Consider the following 27,162-nt stretch of genomic DNA (forward strand, 5'->3'; position numbering starts at 1 on the left):
TATGTAAGTTTAAATATGTCGGGTGCGATTGGTTCATGACCACTGACCACGATCAATGGGCGGTGCTTGAGGAAAAAGCCGTTTGGCTTGCGGTATGATCATCATGAGCAAATTGTTTGAGGCGTTCTCAACACTATTGTGCGCATATGGTGATTTTTAAAGTGAATCAACTATTGTTGCATATAATAAAGCGCCGGACAAGATAAAATGCACACTTCATGATTATAACACCCTTGAATAGACTCAACAGGTTTTTTTAGCAGTCATTTCTCTTTATGGCCAGGAGGGGTCGCAATTTAACAATATTTCTATTAATATGGACTAAGGGTGTTTTTTTTTTTTTCTCTTAATCTTAATCTGAGACTGCTCCCTAGTCCCTGGGCCACATTCCGTGTTTCTTTCTAAATTTCTTTCTGCTTTATTAGTCCCACCACTGCTATCTAATATATAATTAATATTTAATTTGCATTGTTGATGAGAACTGCAGGGTCACGTGGTTGATTTCAATTTGAGATCATATACAGTTAGATTAAAATAAAAATATATCATATGCAGTTGTAACATTTAAGAAAGTTGGTATTTTATTAATTTCAGATTCAAATTTAAAGTATTCACACAAACACATTGAGTAAATAGGCAAGAATAACTCTTCACCATTCAAAATAGAGAGAGGAAAAAAAAAATGTTGCATTGCCTTCCCACTTCACTGTTACCAAGGTTACTAGGAAACATCCCATTTATTAAAATCCTGTACGTATAGATAAAGAAGGAATAAGCACACGTCGAGCGAACATACTGAAAACTACTTGTGGTGCTAACAGTGGTACGATAGAAAGCAGTACTTTTGAACTGTGGGATCTCTGCTGTTGCATCATCAGCACAAGTCAGTCAGGCTGTAACATCTGCCCGCTGTGTGTACCCACTAAAATGGAACTTGACACCCAACTGGGATAAATGCATCCAACTGGAGGTAGAGGTAGATTTTCCTGAGAAGTTTTAAGAGACAAGACAACAACGCCTTGTTTCCTGAATTTCTGAAGTTAGCTGAAGACACGAGGAGCACACAAGCTTCCCAAAAAATCGTCACATTATTATCATCACCACCATCATCATTACTAAAGTCATAAATCTGCTCTAAAATGTCATCTCCGTATGCTGGTTTGCAACAGCATGGAGAAAAACAAAAACAAAAGCAAAGAAATAGCAAAAACAAACTTACATGATATAATTCATAGCCCTAAAAAAAGCCAGAAATATTCTACTCCATGAATTTTAGTAATACATGTTAATTCATACAATTGTCACAGCAGAAGGCATCTTGTTACTTTGTCATCATCGTCTGCACGCCACCTTCTCCTAGGCGGAGGCAGTGATGTTCCAGAAGCATTCAGACCCATAAAAGTGGTGGTGAATGGTCCATGAAGGGATTGACAGCAGCAATATTTCAAGTCCAAGATATATATATTCTTTTTATACACAGCGAGCACATGGATAAAGTGAAACTGTCCAATCTACACTAAAGTGTAGATGCAGTAAAGACTGCATTCAATCCAAAGTCAACTGCATTCAAAACAAGAACAAAAAAAAAGAGAGAGATAACATTTCTTTGCCGAGTTAAGACTTTTTTTTCCCCAGAAATGTTCTAATTACAAACGGACGATCCTGCCAAGAGCTACGGGAAAAATCAAAAATGAAGTGTGTCAATCTTGACAGATGTGAGATGCACACTTTGGTTCTTCAGTGTTTGAATCCAAAATAAAGGAAACACTAAATCTACTCAGCCACTTGGAGGGTCCAACTTCAAAAACCTTTCCACGAGCTCCTACGTACCACCACCTTCTTTTCCATAAGGCAATGGCAACAAATCAAGAGAGAAAGTCCCAATTAGCTGTTATCTGATTGTCTGTAATCATTAGTGGAGGGCTAACGAAATCAATATCATGATCACCCAGGTTTTTTTTTTTCTTTCTTCCCAGCGTGTCGAAGTCATTGAGGTAGAAAGGTGTCAAAACAGTGGCTGAAAGAGTGTATGGAGGTATACAGTGTTGTTCACAAGAACTCCTGATTGTCACAGACAAAAAAAAAAAAACACGGCAAACTCACATCGAGATGCAGTTAGATGAGAGGGAGAGCCAAAAAGACAGCAACTGTTTAAATGTCTCACAAAGCTGTTCAGACAAACGCAGATTCGTACAGGAGGGACGTTGGGGGGGAGGGAGGATTGGGGCAGGTGTTTGAATGTTGAGGTCAAAAGGTCAGGGAGACAACAGTGTCGACGTGGGGGGGGGGGGCAATGTTGATTCTTTAGCTCAAGATTGATTGAACTTTGCTTTTCTACAGTAACAGTTGCTAGAACGCCTTGATTTGATTGTCAGCTCTTTCACGGAATCTCTGACATCTGCTACAAATCCAAAAGCATTCAAAAAAAAAAAAAAAGAATTTCTTCTTCATGTCATGTATTTTAGTAATGCTTTGTAAAAATGTCATAACTATTGTTAGAAGGCACTATCTGTCTGTTACTGAATTCACCTTCACACAATCTACTCTGAGAATGGAATCCTGGGGCCGTCACGCAAGATATAAAATGCTACTGATCACATTTTTTTTTAACTCATTCAGCGCCATTGACTGTTATAGACGTCAAAGATATCATCTGGGTTGGCGGTGAATGAGTTTAAGCCAACTGCAATTTGCACCGGTAAGAAAATAGTAGTTTCCAAATGGCTCACTTTTTTTTTTTACTTTAGTCTCGGTGGTGTTTTCAGTTCACACTTGGGGGTGATGGGACAGGTTCAAAAAGTTGTTAGCTTGTAAGTAGCAGGTGTTACCTCATGAATTGTGACACTCCAAAAGACAATATACGACCGACACCGACGAGCAGCTGTGCTTTATGCTCACATCTGTTTGGCAATGACAGCGCCCACTTGTGGAAAAGGGGCATAGCCTTCTTATTACCTTCTGATGACGGAGTATTATGGCAACACTCAAAAGACAAGTTACAAGTTGTATAAGCGTTATTTGGTTGAAAAAGCACGTACGTAAACGTAACAGTCTGAAAAATAGTCCATCGATATATATATTTTTTAAGTCATATGAACTCATTCACTGCCATTGACGGATATAGACGTCAAATGTCCGTTGGGCTGGCAGACATTGTTCTCGTAGGACCTTAATCTCACATTAACGCTATTCTTTTATTCCCCTTCTCAATTAGGTCCATAATACTCTGGTGTAAATTCCATTTTGCCTTCAAAAATAGTAAAAGTGTGACATGTTTGTATAGCAGCTGGTGGTGGTGACCCGAAGTAGAAAAGCAAGCCATACTCCGATCAAAGCGACAGCAGCTGCTAATATTTGCCCGGAACAGTACAAAAAGTGACAACTGCTCACCTCGTACTGTTCCGGGCCTCGGAAAAAGAACCTATGAGCCCGATCGTTTGGCAAAGCTTTGACCAAAGACCACTGCAAAAAAGTTCAACCATTGATCCTGGAATCTATAAGAAGCACTTAGAGGAGAAGCACAAGATCATGCACACCCAAAAAATATATGTATCGGACATCTATAAGACAAAAAAACACAACGACGAAAGCGCCGGATATACGTTTAACTACATCAGGTCCTCCGATTGTCCAAGTGAGCTTCCTCACGACAACAAAGGATGAAGCGGACAGATATCCCTGAAAGCAAATGGCTTGTCCTTCAGGTTTTACTCACAAATACAGGCATGCATCAGAGAAACAAACGAAGAAAAGCAACTCCAGATAAACTGATCTTTCTGAAGAATGCAGCAAACGTCGATCTTACTCAGCGAGAATGAGGAAATTAGCTCGAGTATGGAACTGGTCTTGTGACAAGGAAATACAAATTATGCACATATGAATTCAGCAGTTGAGCTCTCACCTGGCCAAATAGATCTATAAAGACTGTTCTACAATGGCTGCTAAGCTATCTGGTTTGTATACATTAAGTAGGTCGCGTCGCTACACACCCTGAAGAAACGACATAAACCTTTTTAAAGCTTTTTTTTTTTTTTTCCGGATTAAAAATAGACGATATTCTTTTCTTTCCATAGAATTCTAAATATATAAATGTTTTTCCTGCAGTGATAGTATCGATAAAATGATAAAAACACTATCATGAAAGTTCCAAAATAACAACAAAACAAAAGGTCAAAGTTCAAATAAAAAGAATCTCTCCCCGAGAGGATGAAACGTGACTGTCAGTCAGTAGCTGTGTTTGTAAGTGTAAACGGTGCATCAACACCTTCCTGCTTATTAACTTCTCTTTTGTTCTTCCATCATCTGTACACGTATGTAGAAATAAATAATTCACAGGTTGACATATACTGGCTCTCTGTTGGGATATTTTTGTAGCTATGAAGAACAATCGAGATGAGCTGAAGACACAACCTGAGAGTGGATTTCAAGTGATTGCGTTTGTGGATGCTTTTTGGCCTCGATTATTTAGAAAATATGTTGGGGGGGGGGTTTCATTTTTGGCTTTACGTAGCTTAGTTTGAAAAAAAAAAAAAAAGGCTGAGGCTTTTGTTAAGACACTGGATTGCTGGAGTTTGAGGTAGGTGTGGTCTGCTGCTGCAGATGATGAGGAGAGACACGGCTGCCCACAGGCTTGCCGGAGAGGGGCCCCCCCGACGGGGTTGACCCAGCTGCTGCCTGAGCAAAAAGGACACCTGCAAAACAAACACACAACTCAATTCGACTCAAAGTAATATTGAAAAGAAATACTGTCATTCATGTGTTCATAAATAAAGTAGGACAAGACAAACTTATTAAGGAAGCTAGGAGAAAAGCTAGCCCCACCCTGTGTAATTATAGTGGCTCCATGGTTTACAATGGAGATCAGTTCCCATGATGGCGTCATAACCCAAATTTGTGCAGAAATCTAAAGCTACTCTTAACCTAAACATAGAGTTGTCAAGTAAAAACTCACCAGTGTACATGACTCCGTTGAGCTCCACCGACATGCTGATGCTGTTTGTGCCGTTGCTTGTGAGGTTCATGGCAGACTCCTGCCTGCCGTCTGAAACACCAACAACCAAAGTTGGATTAGCCAAATCAATGCACTCAGATCAATATGAACACATCTTTGTCAAACGCAAAAGTCAGCCGGCCCAATCAATGACTCACACTTGCGTTTCCTGTATTTAAAGTTTTTCCAAAGTGACAACTAAATCGATACATCTGGAAACATGAAACTGACAGCAAAGTTTTTGCTAGCAAGCACCTCCCCGACACGCCTGCATGTTATGTACGCTAAACAGGTCAACGTAAAGGTCCACATATTTGTTTTGACATTAGACACGAGATACCAACTGAAAAATATGTGCAACTTTTTTGCGTACCTTGTTGGTTGATGCGGATGTTCATCGGTATCTGGGCTGTCATGGCCATCAAATTGTGTTGCAGCGCTCTCTGCAGCAGTCGATGGTGCTCCTCCGCCGGCAGTGCCATTTTCTTCTCAGGCGGCTCTCCGGCTTCCAATTTGTCCCTCAGCTGTTCCAAAGCCACAACCTGAGCCGCCATGGCCGCCTGGGCCGCCTGCATGGCCGCCACCGAGTGGCCCGCCAGGGCTCCCGCTGGCATGCGAGGAACTCCGTGGAAAAGCTGTCCGCCTTCTTCTTCTGCGCAGCAGGGAGGAAAACGCAAATCAAAACATGTATCGTGAGATTCGGACTGGTGTCGGAGTACCTTTCTTGATCTTCTGGATGGGGGTGAGCGAGGCCCCGTTGGTGCCTACAGTCAAAGCCATGGTGGGCGTGGAGAGCTTTGGCGAAGATAGCATGGTGGGTGTCCCGTTGGGGGAGTAGGTGAAGAGGGAGCCGCCGAAGCTCTGTCGTCTGCCTTCCCGTCGATTGCTGTCGATGGCGGCCTGGAGTTCGTTGGGGTTGCTCAGACCCCTCTTGTCACATTCATATGGGTACAGGTACTTCATGTATCTGGTGGACACCGCAAATGATTATTATGATTGTGATTTCTTTTTAAGATGGTTTTATTCTCAAGTGTGTGCCAACAGTTAGCCCCAGAAAATGGTGTCGGGTCAAATGTAAAAGGATCTCTCAGTTGAGCCACAGGTGCAGTTTCAATTCCTTAAAACAGGTGAAGTGGCAGCGCAGCTTCTCCACACACCAAAATAAATAAATAAATAAATAAATAAATAAATAAATATATATATATATATATATATATATATATATATATATATATATATATATATATATATATATATATATATAGTGGTCACCCTCCAAGCTATAGTGCAATCCACAGTTTGCACTTTGCACCCGGAAAAGCTTGAGGTTTTTTTTTTTGTTTTTTTTTGCACATGCACCTTTCAGCTGTTTGTCGAAATCTAGAGCAACCGTAACGTAAAACAAAGCAACCTCACGCAGAAGCTGCTGTTGGTGAAACCTCATGCCTAGACTCGTCCACGTCATAGAAAAGCACCAGGCTAGAATTTCTTTCTTTGGGAGGTTCTCAACGTAAACAATTGGGGGGGGGAAAAAAAACCTCCAAATAAATACAATCCAAAAAATCTGATTACTGACTGCGTGCGAAGCGTGAAGGCTGCACTGGTGATTGAGGTAGGCAGATTGAGTCCTTTGGTGATTTCCCTCCACAGCTTCTTGTTGATGACCTCCACCAGGCCCCCCTTCTCAGTCACCAGCCTGTAGAGCATGTACAGGTCCAGGACCTGCTTGGCCATGATGGGGATACGATTCACAGGGGTTCCTAGAACAAGAACTCACCTTTGTTAACAGGCAGCTTACATCGACACAAATTCAAATATCACGCAAATTCCAGAATCCTATCAAAATATCAAGGAATAAAAGCGATGGAACTCAGTAATGACCTGTAGAGGGCGCACTCAGCTTCTCAGATTAGGCTCAGCAGACCCACCCAGCATGCTTGTGGCTCACAACTTGTAGATGTTTGCGTCATTGTAAACACATACACCTTTTTGTATTCCGTTTCGACTTTACTCATGATCTATGTCCGCCATGAATCACAAACTTGTCACACTAACCAAGTTCCAGCTTTTTATGAAGCGACATTGATACATATCGAACCCTTTAGCATTTCGGATGCCAAACCAGTAAAAAAACAATGGTTTGCACCCTTTTTTTTTTTTTTCTTGGGTCAGTGTGTGTGCGCCGTAGGTAAAGCGATCCCTTTTCAGGCTTTAATACAATGTATCCCTGTATTGTAAGCACATCATGGGAAGGAGGCGATACGAGCATCAAGCGATGGTCTCTGACCCCACCCAGCTGAAAGAAAGATGAGCGAGCTGGGTCGACCCTTCCTTCCTTCGTTCCTCTCTGAATGCCACTATAAAAAAGTGCGAGTCCCAATCTGCCACTGCAGGCTGCACATGATGTGAAGAGATCATGTGTTGTTGTCACAGTATGTGTTGAGATAAGAATCTGCTGTGCTGCAAATTATGCTAGAAAAAGCGATCAAGCAAATGTATAAAGTTTGCCCTTCATCGCAATTAATCGAGTATTCTTAACCTTTAAGATGGAAAAAAAACTGTCAATAATTTTGGTAAATATTTCAATCAATCAGATTCATTCATTTCACAGCATTGGATTTTACGGATTGATCCAACAATAAGCAATTTTCAGTCTTTAATTGAGAAAATCAGAATGTGTGAAAAATACAATATAGACCTTTATAAAATCACAAGACTGGTCAAATGGTTTTGATGATTAGGTATACAAAGAATATATTGTTGCATATAATATGCATATGACATTATTTCAATATTTGTTTCGATTGAAGTGTTATGTAATATTTCAATTTCAATGTGTGTGGCCCTCCTTACCTCTTTTCTGCATGAAGCTGAAGAGGTCATCCAGAAACTCTTTCCTCTTTGGGTCTCCATCCAGTTCATACAGCTGTGAAAAGAAGGAACACTTAAATTTGGTTTTTGTATTTACAAATGACTACAATGTATTCTAGCAAGTTTTCTCATATGAAAAACCACCTAGTCTGCATTCATTCATACAAAGAGAGACAATGAAGTGCCGGAAGGTTCAGTGAAAGTTTGCAGTAAAAATCAGGGTGCCTACTCGGGGAAGTACAAAGCTTGTGGTTGTTTTTCTCTTCCAGTTTGGCTTTGCAACTGGGATTGATCGATCATAAAATGTAGATGGCACCAAGAAAGCCTCAGATTGACCATCTGAGAAGAAACGCCACAGGATGACATTAACCTCTGGACATGCATGACACAACTCACCATTAGGCCCCGGAGCTGAAATGACTATTGATTTCCCAACTGATAGAAAATTAATCTTTTAGTAACTATTCTGCTGATCCATGAATCTTTTTTTTTTTAAAGCAAACTGCCTACAACATACTCTGAAATAGAAATTATATATACATATAATTTGATATATTATATATACATATATAATATAATTAAACAAGACCATTACGTCCAGTCTGCACTTTAATTGACTTGAAATCTCGTGACGTGCAAAGTTAGCATTTAATTCTGACACTGACAGCAACAAAACGACACAACGGAACCGAAGCGATGGCACCGTACACGGAGTTGCGTGTTTTGCGCTGGCTGCCACTGAGAGGAAATGAAAAGCTCCTACAGCTGAACTTGTGTAGGGGTGTGACACAAGTGGCCTCTAACCAGTAACAGACTGCCCCTCATTGTAGCATTCAGCCCTCATTAGAGACTTCAAGCTGCCATCAGATCTTATTATCTTGCGTCTGTGTGTACATGTGTGTGCATTTGTGTGTGTTAGCTGGATTGAATGGACCTAAATGAGATGGTTGGGGGTAGGGGGGGGATTCCTGCTAATGTACAGGGCTGCTGGAGACAAGGGGGGGAGTTTTAATTACAGGATGCATGCATTTTGTGAAGTGCCGCACCATAAATCTTGGAAATGACCTCCTTGCCCCCCTTCAGAACTATTCTTTATTTGCTCTACATCCTTTCCTCTCTTTATCACACAAACAAATATTTCCCAACTGGCTGCTGGTGACTCTCTTGAGTACATATTGATGGGAAGTATGTTACGCGTACACTGCTAGAGGAACATAAATTAAAAAAAAAAAAAAAGCACATTTACATGAATAACTCAAGACACAAATGATTGAACGTTAATTGGATTATTTCTCTTTGTTCCCTAGTTTGAAATCCCAGTATTCGGTGTTAACAAGGACACACATGGTGCTTTGTGTCAGACTAGAGGCGACAATCACAAAGCGCCGAACCAATTAGCCCAATGGAAGTCCGTGTATTGTAAATGGGATGTCATAGTTAATTAAGAATGTGGATGTGGTTTTGACACACCTTGATTATGGAACGCCTGATGGCATTCATTTCATAATTGTGGCATTTTTGGAAGCTAATGATGCTCCTAATTGAAAAGCAGTGACTTGTAATTTATGGCCGAGTAATTACATTTGATGGGCATCTGATCAAATGTTCTTGATTCAATTAGGGAAAAAAATTGGGAACATTTTAGATAGCAGATCAAATTGAGTGAAAATAGCTTGACACAACTGACGTCTACTGTATGCATTTTACTTTAAGATGGATCCTAAACGTTATTGATGATGCTTCAGTTAGAACTGAATTCCACAAGACAAAAAAATGAACCCAAATTGGACCTGTTTGACCAAATATCAGCCATTAGGATCCCGTTCAACCTGTAAGAGTGACGTCACACCCAACTTTTTGCTTTTTCCAAACACTAAAATACTCATTAAATTGTCTGGTTCTACTGGTCTCGACCGCCCCCTTTTACTTCCTCTTTGTCTGTTTCTCGTTTAGTTTTCCATGTGCGCTGTTGTTACAATATATCTTTTTTTTTTTAAATACATATATATACACACACATTATAGCACCATTCCCCCCACCTCCACTCACATAAATACCTTAGCAGGCAGAGCTGGGTGTGGTCGGTGTAGGATTACTGTATGGTTTTCATGTTTGTAATGTGTGAGCAGGGGTTGGGGGGGGGGCCCTCCTGGATTAAAGCTCTGCTATTTAGATAGACAAGGTGAAACTCGAAAAACCACCAACTGGCCCAACTGGTATTGCTCGCAATCGGCCCTGAAAGAATCGCTTGGACTAAAAAAAACACATAGGTCAGAATTTGCCCTTGTGTTGATAAATTATGAGGAGACAAATCATGATGAAAAATTAGGATGAAGGCTGTTGCTGGTGGAAAGCAATAGTGTTTGAGGAGGGAGGGGATTTATTTCAGTGCAAGGGGGAGGGGCTGCTCCACTGTTAATGCTAGTAAGCCAGCGGCACACAAGTGTCACATAGCACATAATAAGGGCCTTGCAACACAAAACCAAAATCCAGGCGAGAGCGCAGTATCGACTCTCCATCAGGGATGGGTGACTTAGTTTTAATGTGTCATCTTTTCTTCAAAAAATAAAAATAAAAAAATTACAGCCTTGCAACTTTTACGTCACATGATGATAACAACCAAAGTACAAGATGAAACTTGTGGTTGGCAGAGCCCCAACACGACTTTATTCTTCAAGTCAAAATAAACATCTGACAAACTAAAACCGCTTTCACAGACACATAAAATAAATAATTTCTTTTGAGTAGGCTAACTGATGTTTTCCCCTTGTGATGAAAATGTTCAACTTAATCTCGTTACACAGGTGGTTGATGTTTGACACTCATAATAGGAGATGACTAAACTCTGACTAAAGTCATAGTAACGCATCATTGCCTTCTGGACATCAAGTCAACGAATGTTCTCGCAATGACTCGAGTTATTAAGTTGCGTAATTGCCGGTAACCAACCGGCACAGCAGATGTGATTTGCATACGCATAAACGTCTATACTGTGGTTGTTGCTCAACAGAAACCAGATATTGCGTCCAAAAAAAAATGTTGACGCAGAACCTGTTACTCCATTTCTTAATCAAAGTCTCTTCATGCGTTTACTTCCCACATGAGAAGAAGCGTGAAGGTTTAACAGGAAGCCATGCTTCTCTGGAATGAAGAAGGAATGGATTGTGGAAAAGACAAGCGCAATAAGTAAACTAAGTGACTCATAAAAGCGGGGGAGGGGGAAATGCTTACTAAAAGGGCTCCAGGTCGGCGAGTTGATACAGCTCGCGGACACGTGATCGGCCATTTTCAAACAGTGCATTGTATCGGCCAACGGCCATTTTATGGAAGCGCCCAAAAATATGGATGAATATCCAAAGAACATACAGCACAGTAGGCTTAAGTCTTTAGGCTCAAATTATGAGGAAGACTAAAAGACGATTGTTATGGAGTTCAGTAAGAACAAGGCAGCAGCGGTGAAAGACTTATCAGAGCCTGACTTATAAGAAATACACTCATTGTGTTACAAAATGTGATTATAGATAGGGGGTCACTATTAGAACGTTTTAAAAAGCCTTTAGTATGTATTTGTCACACGGGAATTTGAACATTTTACTCACCAATACCAAGTACCGATACCACTAGCATAAAAACCCCCCCAAAAACAGTGACGGATCATTTTAATGAAAGTATATATCCTAATGTAGCCTGGACAACTGTCATTTTCTTTCTATTCTAGTTGGTGATGCTAAAATGGTCATAAGAGGGAGACCGTTAGCGTTATCGGTCCCTCGTCGCAACTACCGATACCTTGAAATAGTAAGGTTGGTACAAAAACAGCTGCCGTTTCTGTAGTTGACCTCAGATGGAACGACGGCATTTCATACGTGTCTCCATAGGATGACATCAATAATGAATCCATCCATGTCCGCTCTCTCTCTCCAAGCCGCCCCGGCCACACTCGGGGAACACAATTAACAGCCACAATAGATCCGTTTTACTGCACTGGCATTCAACATTGTGTTATTGACAGGCGGGATCAAACGCATCATAATCCGCAGTGACCAGCTGACCTCATAAATCCGAGCGCATCGACTGAGCGCGACGAACTGAAGCACCGGCCCAAGACAAACGAGCTCTGTCAAAAGACGGAGTTCCGTTTGTAACAATCGAGCCGGGCGCACGCCGTGCTTACACTACCGTTCAGATAACAGGTTTGTAGATTTGGATAAGAATCTGAAATAAATAGAAAGCAGCTTTCCCAGGCCGCGAGAACCACACGTTTTGTATCCGCGGTCAATCTTTTCCAACCGCTGACGACGAGCATCCCAATCACACAGGCCAAAACTCGGGCAAGGCCAGACGCAAGAACCGCAACTCTTTGGTATCATCTAGTCGTCAACCATCCGTGTGGATTTTTCATGCCGATGAGTACGTGATATATAATCATTAATTTCCACTTCTTTGATGAAGTTATTTATTCCCAGGCAAGCAAGCGGCGACAATGCAAAGCAGACGTCGGGAATGTCTGTCAAAGGGCACCGATGCAAAGGAGATGAAGACATTCGGGGAGATATTTAATCGAAGCCAGGAGGGCTGGAAAAACGGAGGTTTTGGTTACACTGTCACTCAGAGTGATAGATGAGCAGTGCGCTGAGTTTAATGGTTGACAGCCCAGGCCTTTAAACCATATCTGGCCCACCCAGCCCGCATGGAGGCCTTGTATCTATGGAGCTCATCAAAGATGAAAATGTTGTGGTCATCTCGCCAAGCCCACCACTAATCAATAGGGGGGGGCTCTGCAATTTCCCCCAAAAGCAACCCCTCAATTTGTCCTACACGTGCTTGTGCACAAAAACAAACTAAAACAGGCTGTACGATATTATGTTAAAAATAAATGAAATAAAAAAATAAATCTAACTATCATATTAGATTTTATATATATTTTTTAAATGGTGGGTTTATTTAATGCTTATTATTAAATACTTTTTTTTCAAAAATTGCATTTTCTTTGATTCTTTTTGTGTGCCATATTTGAGAATTACATTTGTTTCAATTTTATACATCATATAGAGGAAAACGTGAAAGAAAAGCGAATGTGCGGGTCTGTGCACACGTGTGTGTAGTGCCAACACCTTGCCTTGACAATTATGGACCCAACATCTAATGGGTTCCTTAGTGACAATGAAAAGTTTCATCCTTTTAGGGCTTTTCATTGTGCAGCCGTATTGAAGACACGCTGTCTATTTTCTGCTCTCAAGTCCGGTGACATTTTGCACAAAAGAACCATTCCGACCTTGAAAACGCTTGGCCAAGAATTTCAATGTCTGACCCAGCACTTAATTGATTCTTTCAAGACTTAATGCTTTCAATACACGCCACCTTTTCAGGGACATCTGAAGGCAATATTTCTATTCCAACACTTTAGTTCAAATGAATGCCTTTCTCTGGGTCATTGTATGAAACTTTTTGTTTGGATGTCGGCTCGGTGCATTCCCGCGACTTCCAGCCTTGTATGATGACACGAGGCGAGAAGGCGTGCGAGCACCATTGTTTGTTGAGAAAATACAATGTGCTGGGAAAAACAATGGGGGGAGTCTTGCTATTGCTCGACAAATTGCCATTTCCTCTTTTCCTGTCAGGGGGTGACGACCAGGGATTGCAATATATATATATTTTTTAATTTAATATCAAAACAAAACATGTCAGCCACTAAGGAGGTGGACTCCAACTTGACCTAATCTCTGTTTCCACGTCTCTTTCCTTGTCATATTGGTTGTTTGCACAGTTCTTGACATCAACATGACAACACTGCACACGCTTCCTTCTGTCAAACGACCTTGTATTACACACACTACTTGGCGTAGCTTCAAAGCTCCACGTCAACTGGCTGTCGTTTTGTTGCTCCTAAACCAGCTTCTTTTTCTTCAGCTGCACCCCCCCCTCCTCCTCACAGGGCCTCCCGTGCTGCCTTTGTTTTGCAGCCTTTTGTTTTTCAGCACACAAACAATAGCCATTAAACCTTGTTTTCCTTTTGTTAAATCCATACCACTGCACAGGGATGGATGTCCAATGATTAGAGTTAAATCATTTCACAATTATCCTGAGGGTTACAGCTTTAATTCTCCAATTGTGTGTCTAATAATCACAAATTACAATGACTACATTGGATTAAATACATAAATAACACGATGCAATCAATTATATATAGACAAATCAAATAAGATATCATATCTATAAATAAAAGAAAATTATAATTAGATAAATAATGATATATGATATAAGACCGAACGAAAGGATTCCGAGCAAACTTCAGGCCAGCAAACACTTCTTGGACAGCTGTATCAGCAAAAAAGCCGAGAGGTAGGCCAGGCAATCCCAATAAGTGTCGCTCCCACTTGGCTCTCATTCAAACTCGACTTCCTGTAGGCCCAGTCAACCCACCCCCCCTTTTTCACAATGTGTGTGTGTGTTTGAGCAATTTAATGTTTAATGCCAAATGCCCTCCACTCACCCTGATCATGGTGAGTGCCATGAATTTTTAAAGACATCCCTTCTTTACTGTCCATCTGGGCTCCATCTGCCCTGCTGCTGGTGTTTAATGCCCACACAGACTAACTTCAAAGGCGCCGCCTGGCCTCTGAACCTTTTGGACCTGATGAGAATACCGCTTATTAAGGGGGGCATGAACCATTTTTTTTGTTTTTGTGCAGGGCTCAAGTTGATAGAAAAATCAAGTGAACCCAAAAGATGAAAGTCATATGTGTGGCAAAGATTAGCGAGAAAAATCAGGACAAACTTGAGCAATAAACGTGCATATCGATCCAAATGTGTCGCTCAGAGTTGCACACTATTATTTACCGTTATAGATCTGTTGATCCTCAACTCCATGACACATAATGGGTCAAGGACCCGTTTTTTTGGGGTTTTTTTGTAGATCAAGGCTGCCCTTTAGGGCTTTCAAATAAACGGCAAACAAAAACCTGAATACCAGTTTTGATTGATTTTTTTTTTTCACCCTTTAATTAAAGAAAAAGCAAACGAGAATAGATACAAATATTTTTGCTCATTTTTATCCTCATGGAATTTGCTTTATTTCTCCTGATACCCAACAAAGTATGGTTTTTTTTTTAATAAGCATTGATTTTTTTTTTCCTTAAGACAACAATCAAACGGTAAAACCGCATGCCTCAAAGAGCAAACCCCAAGGCCTTCTCGCTCGCTCGCTCACATTCTTTTTTTCCCCTTACTATGGAATTATACAGGAGAGGGAAAGACGACTTCAGCAAAATCTTTGCAAACCTTGGGTCAAAAGTTTCCATGGTGTCAATAAGTCACAGATAACGTATGTCTTTGGCAATGTTTAGCACCATTGACACATTGCCTTCTCTTCGGCTGCATCATAATATGTAAAAGATTCCACTCATCCACCCCTTTTTTTAGCGGCAATGAAAATCACAAGCATTTATTTATTTCATTTTTTTAAATAGTTGCTGCTTGAAGGTTATAGGCGCGTCACAAATTTGGCAACGCCGACCGCGTATTTGCACACTCAGCTTTTCTGTTTGTAGTCATATTGTGAAAGCTGTGGGAGTGCACATTAAAATAGGGAATCTATTGAAAAAAAATAAAAAAGGGAAGATTTTAAAAAATCAGAGTGCCAAAGTCATTGGTCACCAATCTGAAGCTGCGCACGGACATTTCGGCTGAGGCAGCACTGAGGGTGACCTCTGCTAATGACAGGCCCTCAATGGTGCACATGCTGTCAAAACAAAAATAGTCCCTGGGACCGGAGAAGGGTTAGGTTAACCTCTGATCATATGAATATTTCATAAATAATTATTTATCAGAAAATGTTTTTGAGGAAATCCTGGCTTTGCTCATTCGAGCCAGAATTTGTTTTCTTTTTTATGGGAAGTATGTAGTTCTTACTTTTTACCACAATTACCACTGCTAGCCCTCATGCAATCCATAAACATAAAAAGCAGTCTATCATAAATGGCCAACAATAACACTTGCCTTTATTCTTCAATTTTATTTGGCTTATTGCAGGATTTCTTCTAATCTTTTCATTAAAGTCCAAAAAGTCAATGGTTTGTCAGCGTTTTTCTTTTCCTTCCGTCCACATAATGTGTGACAAAGGGCTTGTTACAATCTTGTGCTTTAAAGGAAAGACAGTTTGCTTTGGAAAGCGCTCCCAACTGCCGTGGACTGATAGAGCAACATAAGTTTTCTGCCGAGGATTTGAGGTTCCAATGGCCACATTATCACCCTGCCTCAGGCACATTCCAGCAGCCTCCACCCAACAGCCCAAAAATAAACTAAACAGCTTTAACTCTTTCCTCTCCACCCAGTGCCCCCCCCCCACACCTAAGTACGCAACCTAAACATTAAATCATGAACTGTAAGCAATGAGTAGTTTTTTAGGTGCAGTAAAGTCCTTTTTTCCAGAACCAATATGACTCAAATAAATAATAATAATTAATCATATATAAATAATAATATAATATATATAAATCATAATAAAATCAATGTTCAGGCTTTCATAGTTTCCATGCGTGTACTATGATGAAACTGCAGGATGCATGAGGGTCAACACAATCGGGCCTGAGCAAAATGTACACCTGCTGAAAGATATTCTCAGAGTATAAAAGGCAATAAATTTGCGTTGACGACTAACAACCAAAATGGAAAATGGATTCCACAAACATTTGCCTGCACATTTAACTACAGACCTGACTTGACATGATTAGAAGAAACCGCAAAACACAGGCTCCCTAAATCACAGCCCAAACGACAGAGGTTAGAATTATCATGGGGGGGAAAAAAAAAAAAAACTGTGTCCACTATCACAGGTAGCTTATTTGAACTTTACTCACACAGACATGGCACATTCACACCACTGTATTATCACTAGTCACATCTGCACTTAGCAATAATCACAGGGTTGACCCATTCCGGTCTGACAGCAAGGCTTTATTCCCACGATTGCAAAAGTCTGCGCGCTAAAGCAATAAAGAGACTTTTTAAGATCTTATAAAAATCCTTCTTTGTTTCTCCAGGCATGACGGTGGAGTTTTAAAATCAACACTATCTCCTCAGCCAAGATGCCGGCTGTCTCCGTACACGGTTGAACCGCTGACTGACACGCTACGATAAAAAAAAAAAACATATAGAACCCGATGTACACAAACTGCCAACTGACATGAATTCACCACACCGAGTTGGAGGGAGTGGCGAGAAAAGCGCGGTAGGTCTTACAGGGGTTACGCCGCCCGCGTACGCTGTAATCACAAGACATACGCTACGCTCCAAATTACAGATCGTGCGGTTAAAGCTCGTGTACGTTGCCGTCGATATGTTCAATGGCGTGCCGCGCTCGCACTAAGTACACATTTACGTCGGGCAAAAAATAGCTCCGCCGACTAAAAGAGTTGTCAGAAACATGTCCGTTTCTGTCAAAGTATGTTTGATGAAAATGAAATGATAATCATGGCTCAGATTGAGAAAAACTGGAATACAAAGGCGGCTTCAGATGAAAAAAGATTCCCTCATTTTTGGCCCGCAGATCAGGGAACGCAATTCCTACCTGTCTGAACTGTTCCTCGTAGGTCCACTCGCCGTGGTCTTGGCCGAGATGGCCGTGTGCGGTGTGGGGAGGCAAGATGGCGATGCGGGGCTCTTGGTCAACGCTGGGCCGAGCCTTCAGCAGCTGGGAGTGAGGGTGGAGCTGGCGGTGGGGCAGCAGGAGGATACCTTTGCCGGGCACCACCGCGTTGTGGCCCGTGGGCAGACCTTCTTCGGCCAGGTCGTCGTCAAAGTCTTCTTCCATCTCGCCTTCAAAGTCCTCCTCGTCCCACTTTTGTTTGCTGCGAGGAGGAAGCAAATTCATCAAAATTGTTTTGGGATTCAGCTGCCATATGAAAACTTGTGCCTGGAAGGAATTCATAGTTTGTCAATTGGTTTCAATGGGAAAAGCTGAAATGAAGTTCTTTCCTTCTTACATTTGTTCCTCCTCGTCCGAGCCCATCATATCTTTATATTGTTCCTCTCCGTCATTGTCGTCGTCTTCGTCCTCACTGCCGCTGCTGCGCTCCGACACCCTCTGTAAGCCGGCGGCCGCCGCTCGCATGGCCGCCAGGGCCACCAACTGGGCCTGCTCGGCTTCGGGGGCCGGGCTGATTGGAGAATGGTCGGCCGCTCCTCCGCCTGGCCGGGCGTGAGCGTGCTGCACGGCCGCTTGCTGCTGAAGTTGCTGCTCCATCAACAGCTTGGCCCTTTGCTGCCTGTGCAGGTTCTCCATGACGGCCTGCAGCTTCATCTCTGTGGGGAAGAGGCACAGCACAGTGTTTAACTGCCTTGCTTCCCTTCCCTTCCCTCCCCCACCGAGGGAGCACCGACTTGGAGTTCGTCTGGAGATGATGCTTGGCCTTTCTGCTCACAGAAAGCAATTGATGACAAATGATTTGTCTTTGAGGAGAAAGGGATTCTATTCTTTCCACGGAGACTTTGGTCTTGATGAAGCACAGGTAGATAAGAGACCTTGATGACCAGCTACAAAAACCTGGGAGACAGAGAAAAATGGCATCAGATTGCTACTTATACAATGTGCTGACCAGAAAAAGAAAATTCAAATCCACACACAAGTTATCATTCAATTCCTTCATTCTGCAGCAACCTCTTATAAAACAGAATAAATAAAATGAAAATGAAAATAGAATATAAATAAATAAAAAGAAATAAAAGAAATAAACAAAAGAAATAAATAAAAATTTGAAATAAAAATAAAACAGAATAAATGCACAATTATTTTCTGTGTGTTAAAATTCTAAATCTAAAATATTATATATTTCTGTGTTATAACTGGTAAATTGGCATTGTAAAATGGCAATATTCAAAATAAAAAAAGACAACAAATCAAATATTGTGCACTTTATGTTCTCTGCACACACACAAAAAAAACGACAGATCCAAAACATTCGAGGCTTTCCAAAAGGAAGTGAGCAGTGACAGACAACAGTTGTTCTGTTTGCCTGTTTGGCTCCAATCCAAGATCCCAATCTCAGCCAAGCAGTGAAACTCAGCAATGTCACAAAACATGGCATCTTGCCATAGCTGCTCACTTATGCAAACTTCTCAACAAACGCATGTCAATAAGGGACTGTTGGCAATAATCATCCTTGATTTAATTTACACAGCATTTTTTTTTAATTCTGCTTGAGAAATGGTTCACACAGCGGTTATCTGTCAGTCACACGGAATAAAAAAATAAAAAAAAACAGACTTTTAGCGCCATTACTTACTAAGTGACAGCGACTAAAAGAGTAAAAACACAAACCTCGGCTTTCACACGCGGACTGTGAATTGGGCACACACACTGACAGTTTGAAGGACGAGGCTGCTCTGTGTCGGAAATGATCATCAACAAACCCAGCGCAGCTTGACTGATGTTGGATTTTTTTCTTTCTTTTGCACTACATGTCAAAAATTCCAAGATTTATATCTTCATCTCATCTTCAATTTGAGAAAGATGAAGTGACGTGACCACAATGCAAATGTCATTCACATAGTCACGTGGCTTAAAAAGTGAGAGATAAGTCGAACTTTGCGACGCCAGTTATTCCTGTTTATGGCTGCTTGTCATTTGCATTTGGTTGTCATCCGTCACGACATACGTACCTGGCACTTTCTATGCAAATCTGATTTCAGGATATTACAGATCCAATCGAGCAGGTTTCAAAAAACACTTGGAATGTATATATATCTATTTTTTGGATGCTTCATTTGTACATTTAGTTGTTTACGGGTTCACTTGAAGGTTAGATGAAATCTGGGAAAATGTTGGCTCTGTGGATTAGTTGACGATGAAGAAAGGTTGATGATGGCTAATTAAATCAAGGAAGGACCTGTTATCATAGCCATACTTGATCAGTTTCAGAGACCCCGTCAAGTAGCGACGGCACTTTCATTAAAACATAAAGCCCCTCCCCAGCAACACTACTGAGAAATGTCATTCAAGGAAATAAGACACTTCCAAGGCTAAGGAAGTGACAACTGACGGAGCAGATGCAGCCAGGCAGGCAGGCAGGCTATAGATATTCAATATTGATTCAGTGCATTCTTACAGCTTGAATGAACGGCGAATGCCTGCAGTTGACACATGGTCGCTCGGGCTACATTTGGCTTGACTGAATTGAGAAAAGGTGGAAGCGCAAACACCACATAAAGAAAGATAAGACTTGTAACTTGAAAAGAGAGATTGTGCTGACCCCTCCCCCAACAAAGCATCTGCTTCATGTGTTCTCCAAGTCATTTGAAAAGACAGAAGTGACTTGTTGGGTTCTTCCTGCGCAGGAGGAAGCAGAAGTGGCGGCTTTGTTTTTGTCTCACGGTTCATCCGTCCTTCGTGATTTCCGACATGCTATGGTGCAAATGACATTGCGTCACCGCGTATGTTCGCTGAGCTTCCCGAAATGGACGCTTTATCAGAATAGCCGACGTTTGGATGAAAATGACATCACTGCTGCTCAAGTGGCGTTTTTTGAAACCAAAAAAAGAATTTGAGATATTTGCCTTGAGGTCTTGTGAGACGGAAAACTGCACCCACCACCCGTCAGTCAAATTGCAGCCTTTGTCATAAGACCATACATTTAAATTAATTAATGAATTAAAAAAAGAAATAGAAATAAATATAAATAATATCCTCAGAAATACCTTAATGGACTCGTGATGTTGACTAACAGTGGTAGGTTCTGACATGGATAAAGAAGTTGAAACTATGACAGCTAATGGGTTAATCCTCTCTTTTTTTTTTTTTTTTAAAGCCCACATTCGGGTAGTAGATTGCAAGGTCTAAGCAAACAACCCAGGGTGATAAGAAGTTGCACTTAGGGTCCAACTCCAACTAGATAAAAAAAAGACCTGCATCGCCTCACATGCACGCTGCATGCATATACGTACTGTGCCGACATCAAAAGGAAAAAAAAGCTTGCCAATCTGCAAATCCTTTCGAAATATACACGCAAAGCATTTTTTTTTTGGCAATTTGTCTGACCGATGTGTGTCATCATGACCAAATTGAAATGGGGGGGGGCTATACCTTTATTGATAATAAAACAGAATGCAAATAACTGGGAGGTTGTATACACAAGGCGTATTTAGTTTATTATAACAGGTTTGAACTCCGCCCTTTGGTTGAAGTCACATTAAACTCGAGAAAAATATCTCTAAGGAGAAGATGTTATGAACACCTGACAAGCCATTAGTCAATTCAACCTCAAGTTCCAACCGTCGTGGTTGACTAATTCAACACAGTGTTGTTGGATTTGTGTGAAAACAACTAATGATCCCGTGTTACAGTGACAAAAACAACATGGGCACATGAAATCAGTCAGTGGCGCTGGTTTTGATTATGCATCACCCACTCACTCACTCACTCGCTCACATTCTTTGCAGTATTACCTCGCATAGCAATAACACAGGCTCCATTGAGCTGGGCTGCACCAACAACAAGATCATTGAGGAAGTGTCGCCCGCCCGGGCTGGTCACGCACCTTCCGCTGACCTCTTCCAATGAGCCACGGCAACACAGTGAGCCAAATCTGATTAGCCTCAGCTATTCTATAAATTAAATGGGCATACAGCAAAAATAATCCTGTGATCCACTTCGGGGAAGGAGGCGAAGGCGGACATCAACCAACGCAAGCGACTCCACTCAATAATGCAGGAACAAACAGTAAGCCTGATGTGCTTTATTTACAGTCATCAAAAAAAGAAAGAAAAGAAATATACTACAACTGCCAAAATGTCGGCAATATTTACAATACAGGAGGAGGTAAACACTCTAATCAGCTCCCGAGTCAAGAACATTGCATTAAATAAAAGGAGTGTCATCAGATAAAAGAGAAACAGAATGTTCTGCTGATTCAGCTGAAATCTTTTGCCGTTTCTGTTGACTGCTGCACTGTTAGATATTGACCGCGCCTTGTTGAGAACCTACCATTGCTTTCATTCTTTAGCACCACCAGAGCAAACATAAATCTGTCAGATGGACACGGGAAATTCGGAGGGAGACCAGCTCACGTCACGTCCGGCACGTTAATTGTCAATATTTGACCCACAATAAAAACAATGCACTATGTTACACTCAACGTTGAATATGTGAGTCATATTTCTGACATTTCTTTTGGAAATAGAACGAGAGGCCACTGGCGTTTAAAAAGGCCGCTGCCGTTAAAAGAGATTGAGAATGCAGGTGACGTGTCGTAGCTCGCACACTGCTTTTGGTAACTCGAGACGCGAGGATGAGTGTATGTCTAGTGGGGGGGGGGGCTTCTACTTCATTTGGAATGCCATGAACATCCCCAACTGGATGAACTTGTTGGGTTTATACGGCGACTGTTTTTTTTTTTTTTTGTACTGTCCGGCCTTTTGTTTTGCAGAACGGCACACATACTTACATAGAGATTTATGTTGACAACTGTCATGGAGACATCCAGAAACAAATGGCTTACCGAGGATCACGGGCCTCGTTACCCTTCTGTTTTTTTGGGGGTTTTTTTACACGCAGAGACAAATGGCACGTATGAATGAAAGCAATTGTTGCACTTAGCCGCAACATCATATAAATCACACACACACACCGCACATCATATGATTGATTGAAGTGATTTAAAAACAGGTTTTGTGTTTGTGAGCGTGCAACATACATCAGCACCATTTTTTTTTTGTATGCTGGCGGACAAGGAACATTCCGCCTGGACTGAAAACAAACCCTCCAACTGTTCCCTGGCAAAAATACGGGGCATCCCAGAAGTGCAAAGCCCTTCCTTCGCCTGCGTCACGATCAGGGATTCCCTTGTGGCTCCAGCCCAACAAGTGAAGTAACTTGTGCTTCTTGGCACGATAACACAGTTAAAAGCTCCACGTGGCTGCCGAGCAGGCCCTTCACAAAAGTAGCTTTTGGCACAAGAGCAACTGAAATGTTGCCAAGCTGCTTCTGTCTTCTTGGAGGCGCCAAAAGAACCAACATTGACAGAAATAAAAATCCAGCTCTCGACACACGCAGACGGATAATTAGTCAAACATTCGAGGGAGATTTAGCCCACACCTTTAACAAACCTTGAAGGAATATTTGAATGGGGTGACAACATCACAGTCTCCAGCAGGCTCGCAAAGGATAAGACTTTGATAATAAGAGAGAGAGCAAACAGGTGTCGGACCAGTTTGTCTAGTCGGCACATGTCATTTATTCACAGACGGCCAAATGTGCCACTCGCTGCCTTTACACAGCAACATGTTTGCATATGACACATTTCAGATTACAGATCTGTCATGGCCGCCATCCCGACTCAGTTGGCAAATTCATTCCGAAGGCGGATTAAATGCAGGAGCCGTCCGAACGGGTGCTTAGGATAGATAAAAGAGGCCGCGGGGAGCCCTTTCTATGTTAAGGAGGATCAACAATATATCAATGCGCTCCAGGGAAATAAGCAACTCAAACAAGAGTGTGCAGATATACAACTCATCTGAAATAATGAACACTTTCTTTGTGCACCCCCACCCCTTAAACAGCAGCGATCGTCTCGAGCCCCCCCCCCGCTGCGTCATAAGATTTGCACAGGATAATACCAGCTTTTACTTCATGCTATGTCATAAAAACCAACCAGTCCATTGTTCAATATTAAAAGGCTTCTTGATGTCAAACTAGTTTTTTTTAACAGCAAGTTGGACCTGTTAGATTTCCCCACTGGCGCCAATAAGAACACAGCATATGCTAGATTGGACCAAACAGATTAGAGTGGCAAGCCTCTAAGGTGATTGGACACCCGGCTATTTAAACTCTGCAGTGTGTGTGTGCGTGTGCATTTGTTTAATAGTGACAGTGGTGGAAAGCCCCCCCCACCCCATTTTCACATGTCTGGTATGTTCAAATATCAAGTTACATCACATCTAGGATATGTCATAATCGTGTTCCTGTCAAATGAAATCAACAAAATGGAAGGCAGTTGGCAAATGATTACAACATGTAGGACAGCAAACATGCAAATGGATCATTTGCAATTTCATATATGAGATAACGTGAGATAACATGGGCGGGGGGGGGGGGGGGGGGTCGGAGAACGTATTAAAGGTTTACAAGGGGCTGCTGGTCATTTACAAATATATCAGACAAGAAGACTTTGATACTTTTAAGGGCAGAGACAAAGACAAGACCCGCTTCCTGTGCACCCCTCCGACACACACACACACACACACACACACACACACACACACACACACACACACACACACACACACACACACACACACACACACACACACACTCTCTCTGTGAGAAAGTGACACACTGCTCACAAACCAAATCCTAGCAAGTGTGACTTGCTTTTTAAAATGATGGTGAATTTCAAAGTCACCTTCAGTCCACCAGCACGGAACACAGGTCACCGTTTGATGGAATTTTTGTGCAACGATCTTAACGGGGGGGCTAAAAAAATCTTTTGTGATGTAGATACTAGCTTTTTAGAGTCAGCATCATTCCGTTTCATTGCAGCTGACATTTGTATTGAATCCCGGTTGTTTTGTCAAACTTTTACGGCATGTAAACAATGGGAGGGAGGACTGCCCAGTGGCATCCACCGCAAGAATGCATTTAGACTTTTCCGGGCCTCAGACATCCTGGAACATCGCACAAGCAAGTTACACCCCCCACTCGTGCACGAAAGGCATCTTTTTTTTTTTTTATTATGATTTCTTGGACTCACCCAATGAGGTACAAGTGACTTTTCACCACTATTCTTCCAATTTTACACAACTAGTACAGTTATGGGGAACTTTAGGAGAGTTGCGCACATATTGCTGGATGGTCTTTTAATCATAAAAATGTGATTAATGACATCATTCCAGCAGATTTATATCAAATCATTAGGTGCAATTTCTGCACATCAAAAAAAGAATATAAACTAAAAACTGGACTTTCATTACATTTTCCCACGTTGAAAATGTGTTGATTGAGATGACACAATTTTATGGCAACATGACGTTTGTAAAAGTCCGCAATTCTCAATTAGTGCCTTTGCAATTGGATCTGCCATAACAGAAGTGAACGTGGAAAGACATGAATTAGCCCGTTTACCTCCGTTGCAACGAGCACTTGGTTGATCCGACCGTTATCTAGTTTACCCGGATAATACTGTTAATAATCGGATTGTTCAAATTGTTGGAGGCGAACTGTGCTTGTACACTGACAGGGCAATCGGAAATGTTACGTGTTAATGCTTAACCATCTCGATCAAGCGTAAACAACATGGACAGATGACATGGATTGATTCATTTAAAGCCATCATCTGAGAAAATTCAAATGAAGCGACGGATCATGCCCGACAACACGTCGAAACATCTTCAAATCGACATTTTGGGGCTATAAAATAGTGCGACCGACATTAGGCGTAGGTGGAAATCTTACTGGAGAGGTGACATATGGCACTGGCTTCATCCGCCGCCCGGTCGATCGATTATCGATCAGGAGGTCTGATAACGTATCGATGAAAAATATACATTCAGCGAGCAAAACAAGAGTCACAAGCAAGAGATAGAATCACACAATACTCCGTGAATGTAACGATGTTTAACACGGGGGGAAAAAAAAGAAATATTCAAACTTACCACTTAGACTTCCGCTGGTTTTTTCGAGTCTTTGGGACCGGAAGAAGCATTCCTGATTTTTCCTGACTCCCCTAAATGACACACAGGGGGCAAAAAACGCCCCACCAACAAAAAGAAGAGCGACGGCTCCTGTGTTTATCTCTTACAAGTAAACTCGTTGCATGTGACTGCATGGTATCTACTGCGACCTTCAGCTTTGGCGTGTAATTGTGTTTTCAGAGATTGGGTGTCGATGTGAGAGAGAGAGAGAGAGAGAGAGAGAGCCCAGATCGTGGACACACACACGCACGCACGCACACAATCACACACACGTCGACACGACACGACACACGGAGGCGTGGGGAATAGTCTCTGGCCTGCACACTCAGGCCATTGGTTGACAAACAGCAATCAAATGCAAATTCCTAACCTCTGAATCAGCAGGGGCCAACCCCTCACTCATCACCCCCCACCCCCTCGGAGCAGGGGGGGGGGGCTGCTCAATGCGCCGGTGCTCCACCTCCATGTAGATTCATTAAAAAGATACAAAAAGAAAGGAGCGTCTTTAGAAATCGATTTAAGTGGCGTGCCTTCAAATTGAATTGAATTTCACTTGTGTACCTGTGTCGAGTTTGCTGCACTAGAAAGCAAAACATTGTCGCTCAAAGTAACCACAACTAGTGTCAAAAAATAGACAACGAAAAACTATTTTTAGAACTTTTGCATTATTGCGTATATCTCGTGCAAGTGTCCCGATTGTGACTCACACTTCACTGTGAAAAAGAAAAGCCCTCATATAAAAATATTCTGTGGCTAGAACATTTATCTTGGGGCCTCAGGTGCAATGACACAGAAAAAAACAAATTTGCACAAATGACAAATCAATATTTGTTAAAAAACTGGCACTCTATGTCCACAGTTCTGTTGACAACTAAAGTCAATTACTGCTAATCTCATCATGTAACTTCCCATCTGGAGTGTGTCTGTAGTATTTATGAGGATTTTGAATTTTGCACATTGGCTTCAGTATTCAAATCATGCTTCGGAATGAGACTTCATTTCACATTCATGACACAGGATGAAAAGAAAATGCAAAACATCAAACAGCTTATCTTTAGTGTAAACAGCAGCAGATTTAATAACATTTAAATGAAGAAACCAAAAAACTGTTGAACCACTGCTTGCAGTAAATTAGCTAATCATTTTGACATACTGCCAAAAGCGTATTATTAGTCATTAGACTTGTGCGAGGCAGTCATAGTTTGCATTCCTCTCATAAATTTGATTTGGAAACTCGGGGAGATTCTCTACCATACCGAAATATCAAGAATATTTCAATCAAAAACATTTTAAGAGATCAATTTACATCATATCAAATAAATTGTTTGAGGTGTTATAATAAAATATTTCAGTGCAATAGAATAACAGCATGAGGTAAAACTACTGGTTAGTATTCTGGTTCTACTAGTAGAGCCCAGGAGACTAATGCAAGAAACTAGTTGGGCCTAGTCGCAAGAACCCAAACATATCAAATCAATGTTCAAACGAATTTCCACAAGCCTCTTTTCTGGCCGTTGTGGCATTTCCGTATACAACAGTGACACCTAGTGGCCAGAGTAAAAAATAATGACCTTCCTAACATTCATACCCATTTAAGGTAAAAAAGATCAGAAGATGGT

General features: G+C 41.6%; 1 protein-coding gene across 3 annotated transcripts; it reads right to left on the minus strand.

Moving 5' to 3' along the window:
• Window positions 1–561: 561 nt before the first annotated feature.
• On the minus strand, window positions 562–25,852 carry arid3a (AT-rich interactive domain 3A). Of its 3 annotated transcripts, none has more exons than XM_085928943.1 (10): window positions 25,505–25,852; window positions 18,242–18,404; window positions 17,845–18,163; window positions 17,430–17,709; window positions 7,844–7,916; window positions 6,567–6,750; window positions 5,710–5,957; window positions 5,364–5,642; window positions 4,952–5,041; window positions 562–4,691 (listed from the first exon to the last, which is right to left on the minus strand). In XM_085928943.1, the coding sequence occupies exons 3-10, from the start codon at window positions 18,159–18,161 to the stop codon at window positions 4,549–4,551; spliced, it is 1,614 nt and encodes a 537-aa protein (XP_085785069.1). In that variant the 5' UTR covers window positions 18,162–18,163; window positions 18,242–18,404; window positions 25,505–25,852; the 3' UTR covers window positions 562–4,548. The 3 variants fall into 3 exon arrangements, with proteins under 3 accessions (XP_085785069.1, XP_085785070.1, XP_085785071.1); XM_085928944.1 differs by having other exon boundaries at window positions 18,227–18,404; XM_085928945.1 differs by lacking the exon at window positions 25,505–25,852 and adding an exon at window positions 25,305–25,486.
• Window positions 25,853–27,162: the final 1,310 nt, after the last annotated feature.

Source organism: Syngnathus leptorhynchus, chromosome 13 (genome assembly GCF_054491065.1).
Source record: "Syngnathus leptorhynchus isolate UIUO chromosome 13, UIUO_Slep, whole genome shotgun sequence".
Lineage (NCBI taxonomy): Eukaryota > Metazoa > Chordata > Actinopteri > Syngnathiformes > Syngnathidae > Syngnathus > Syngnathus leptorhynchus.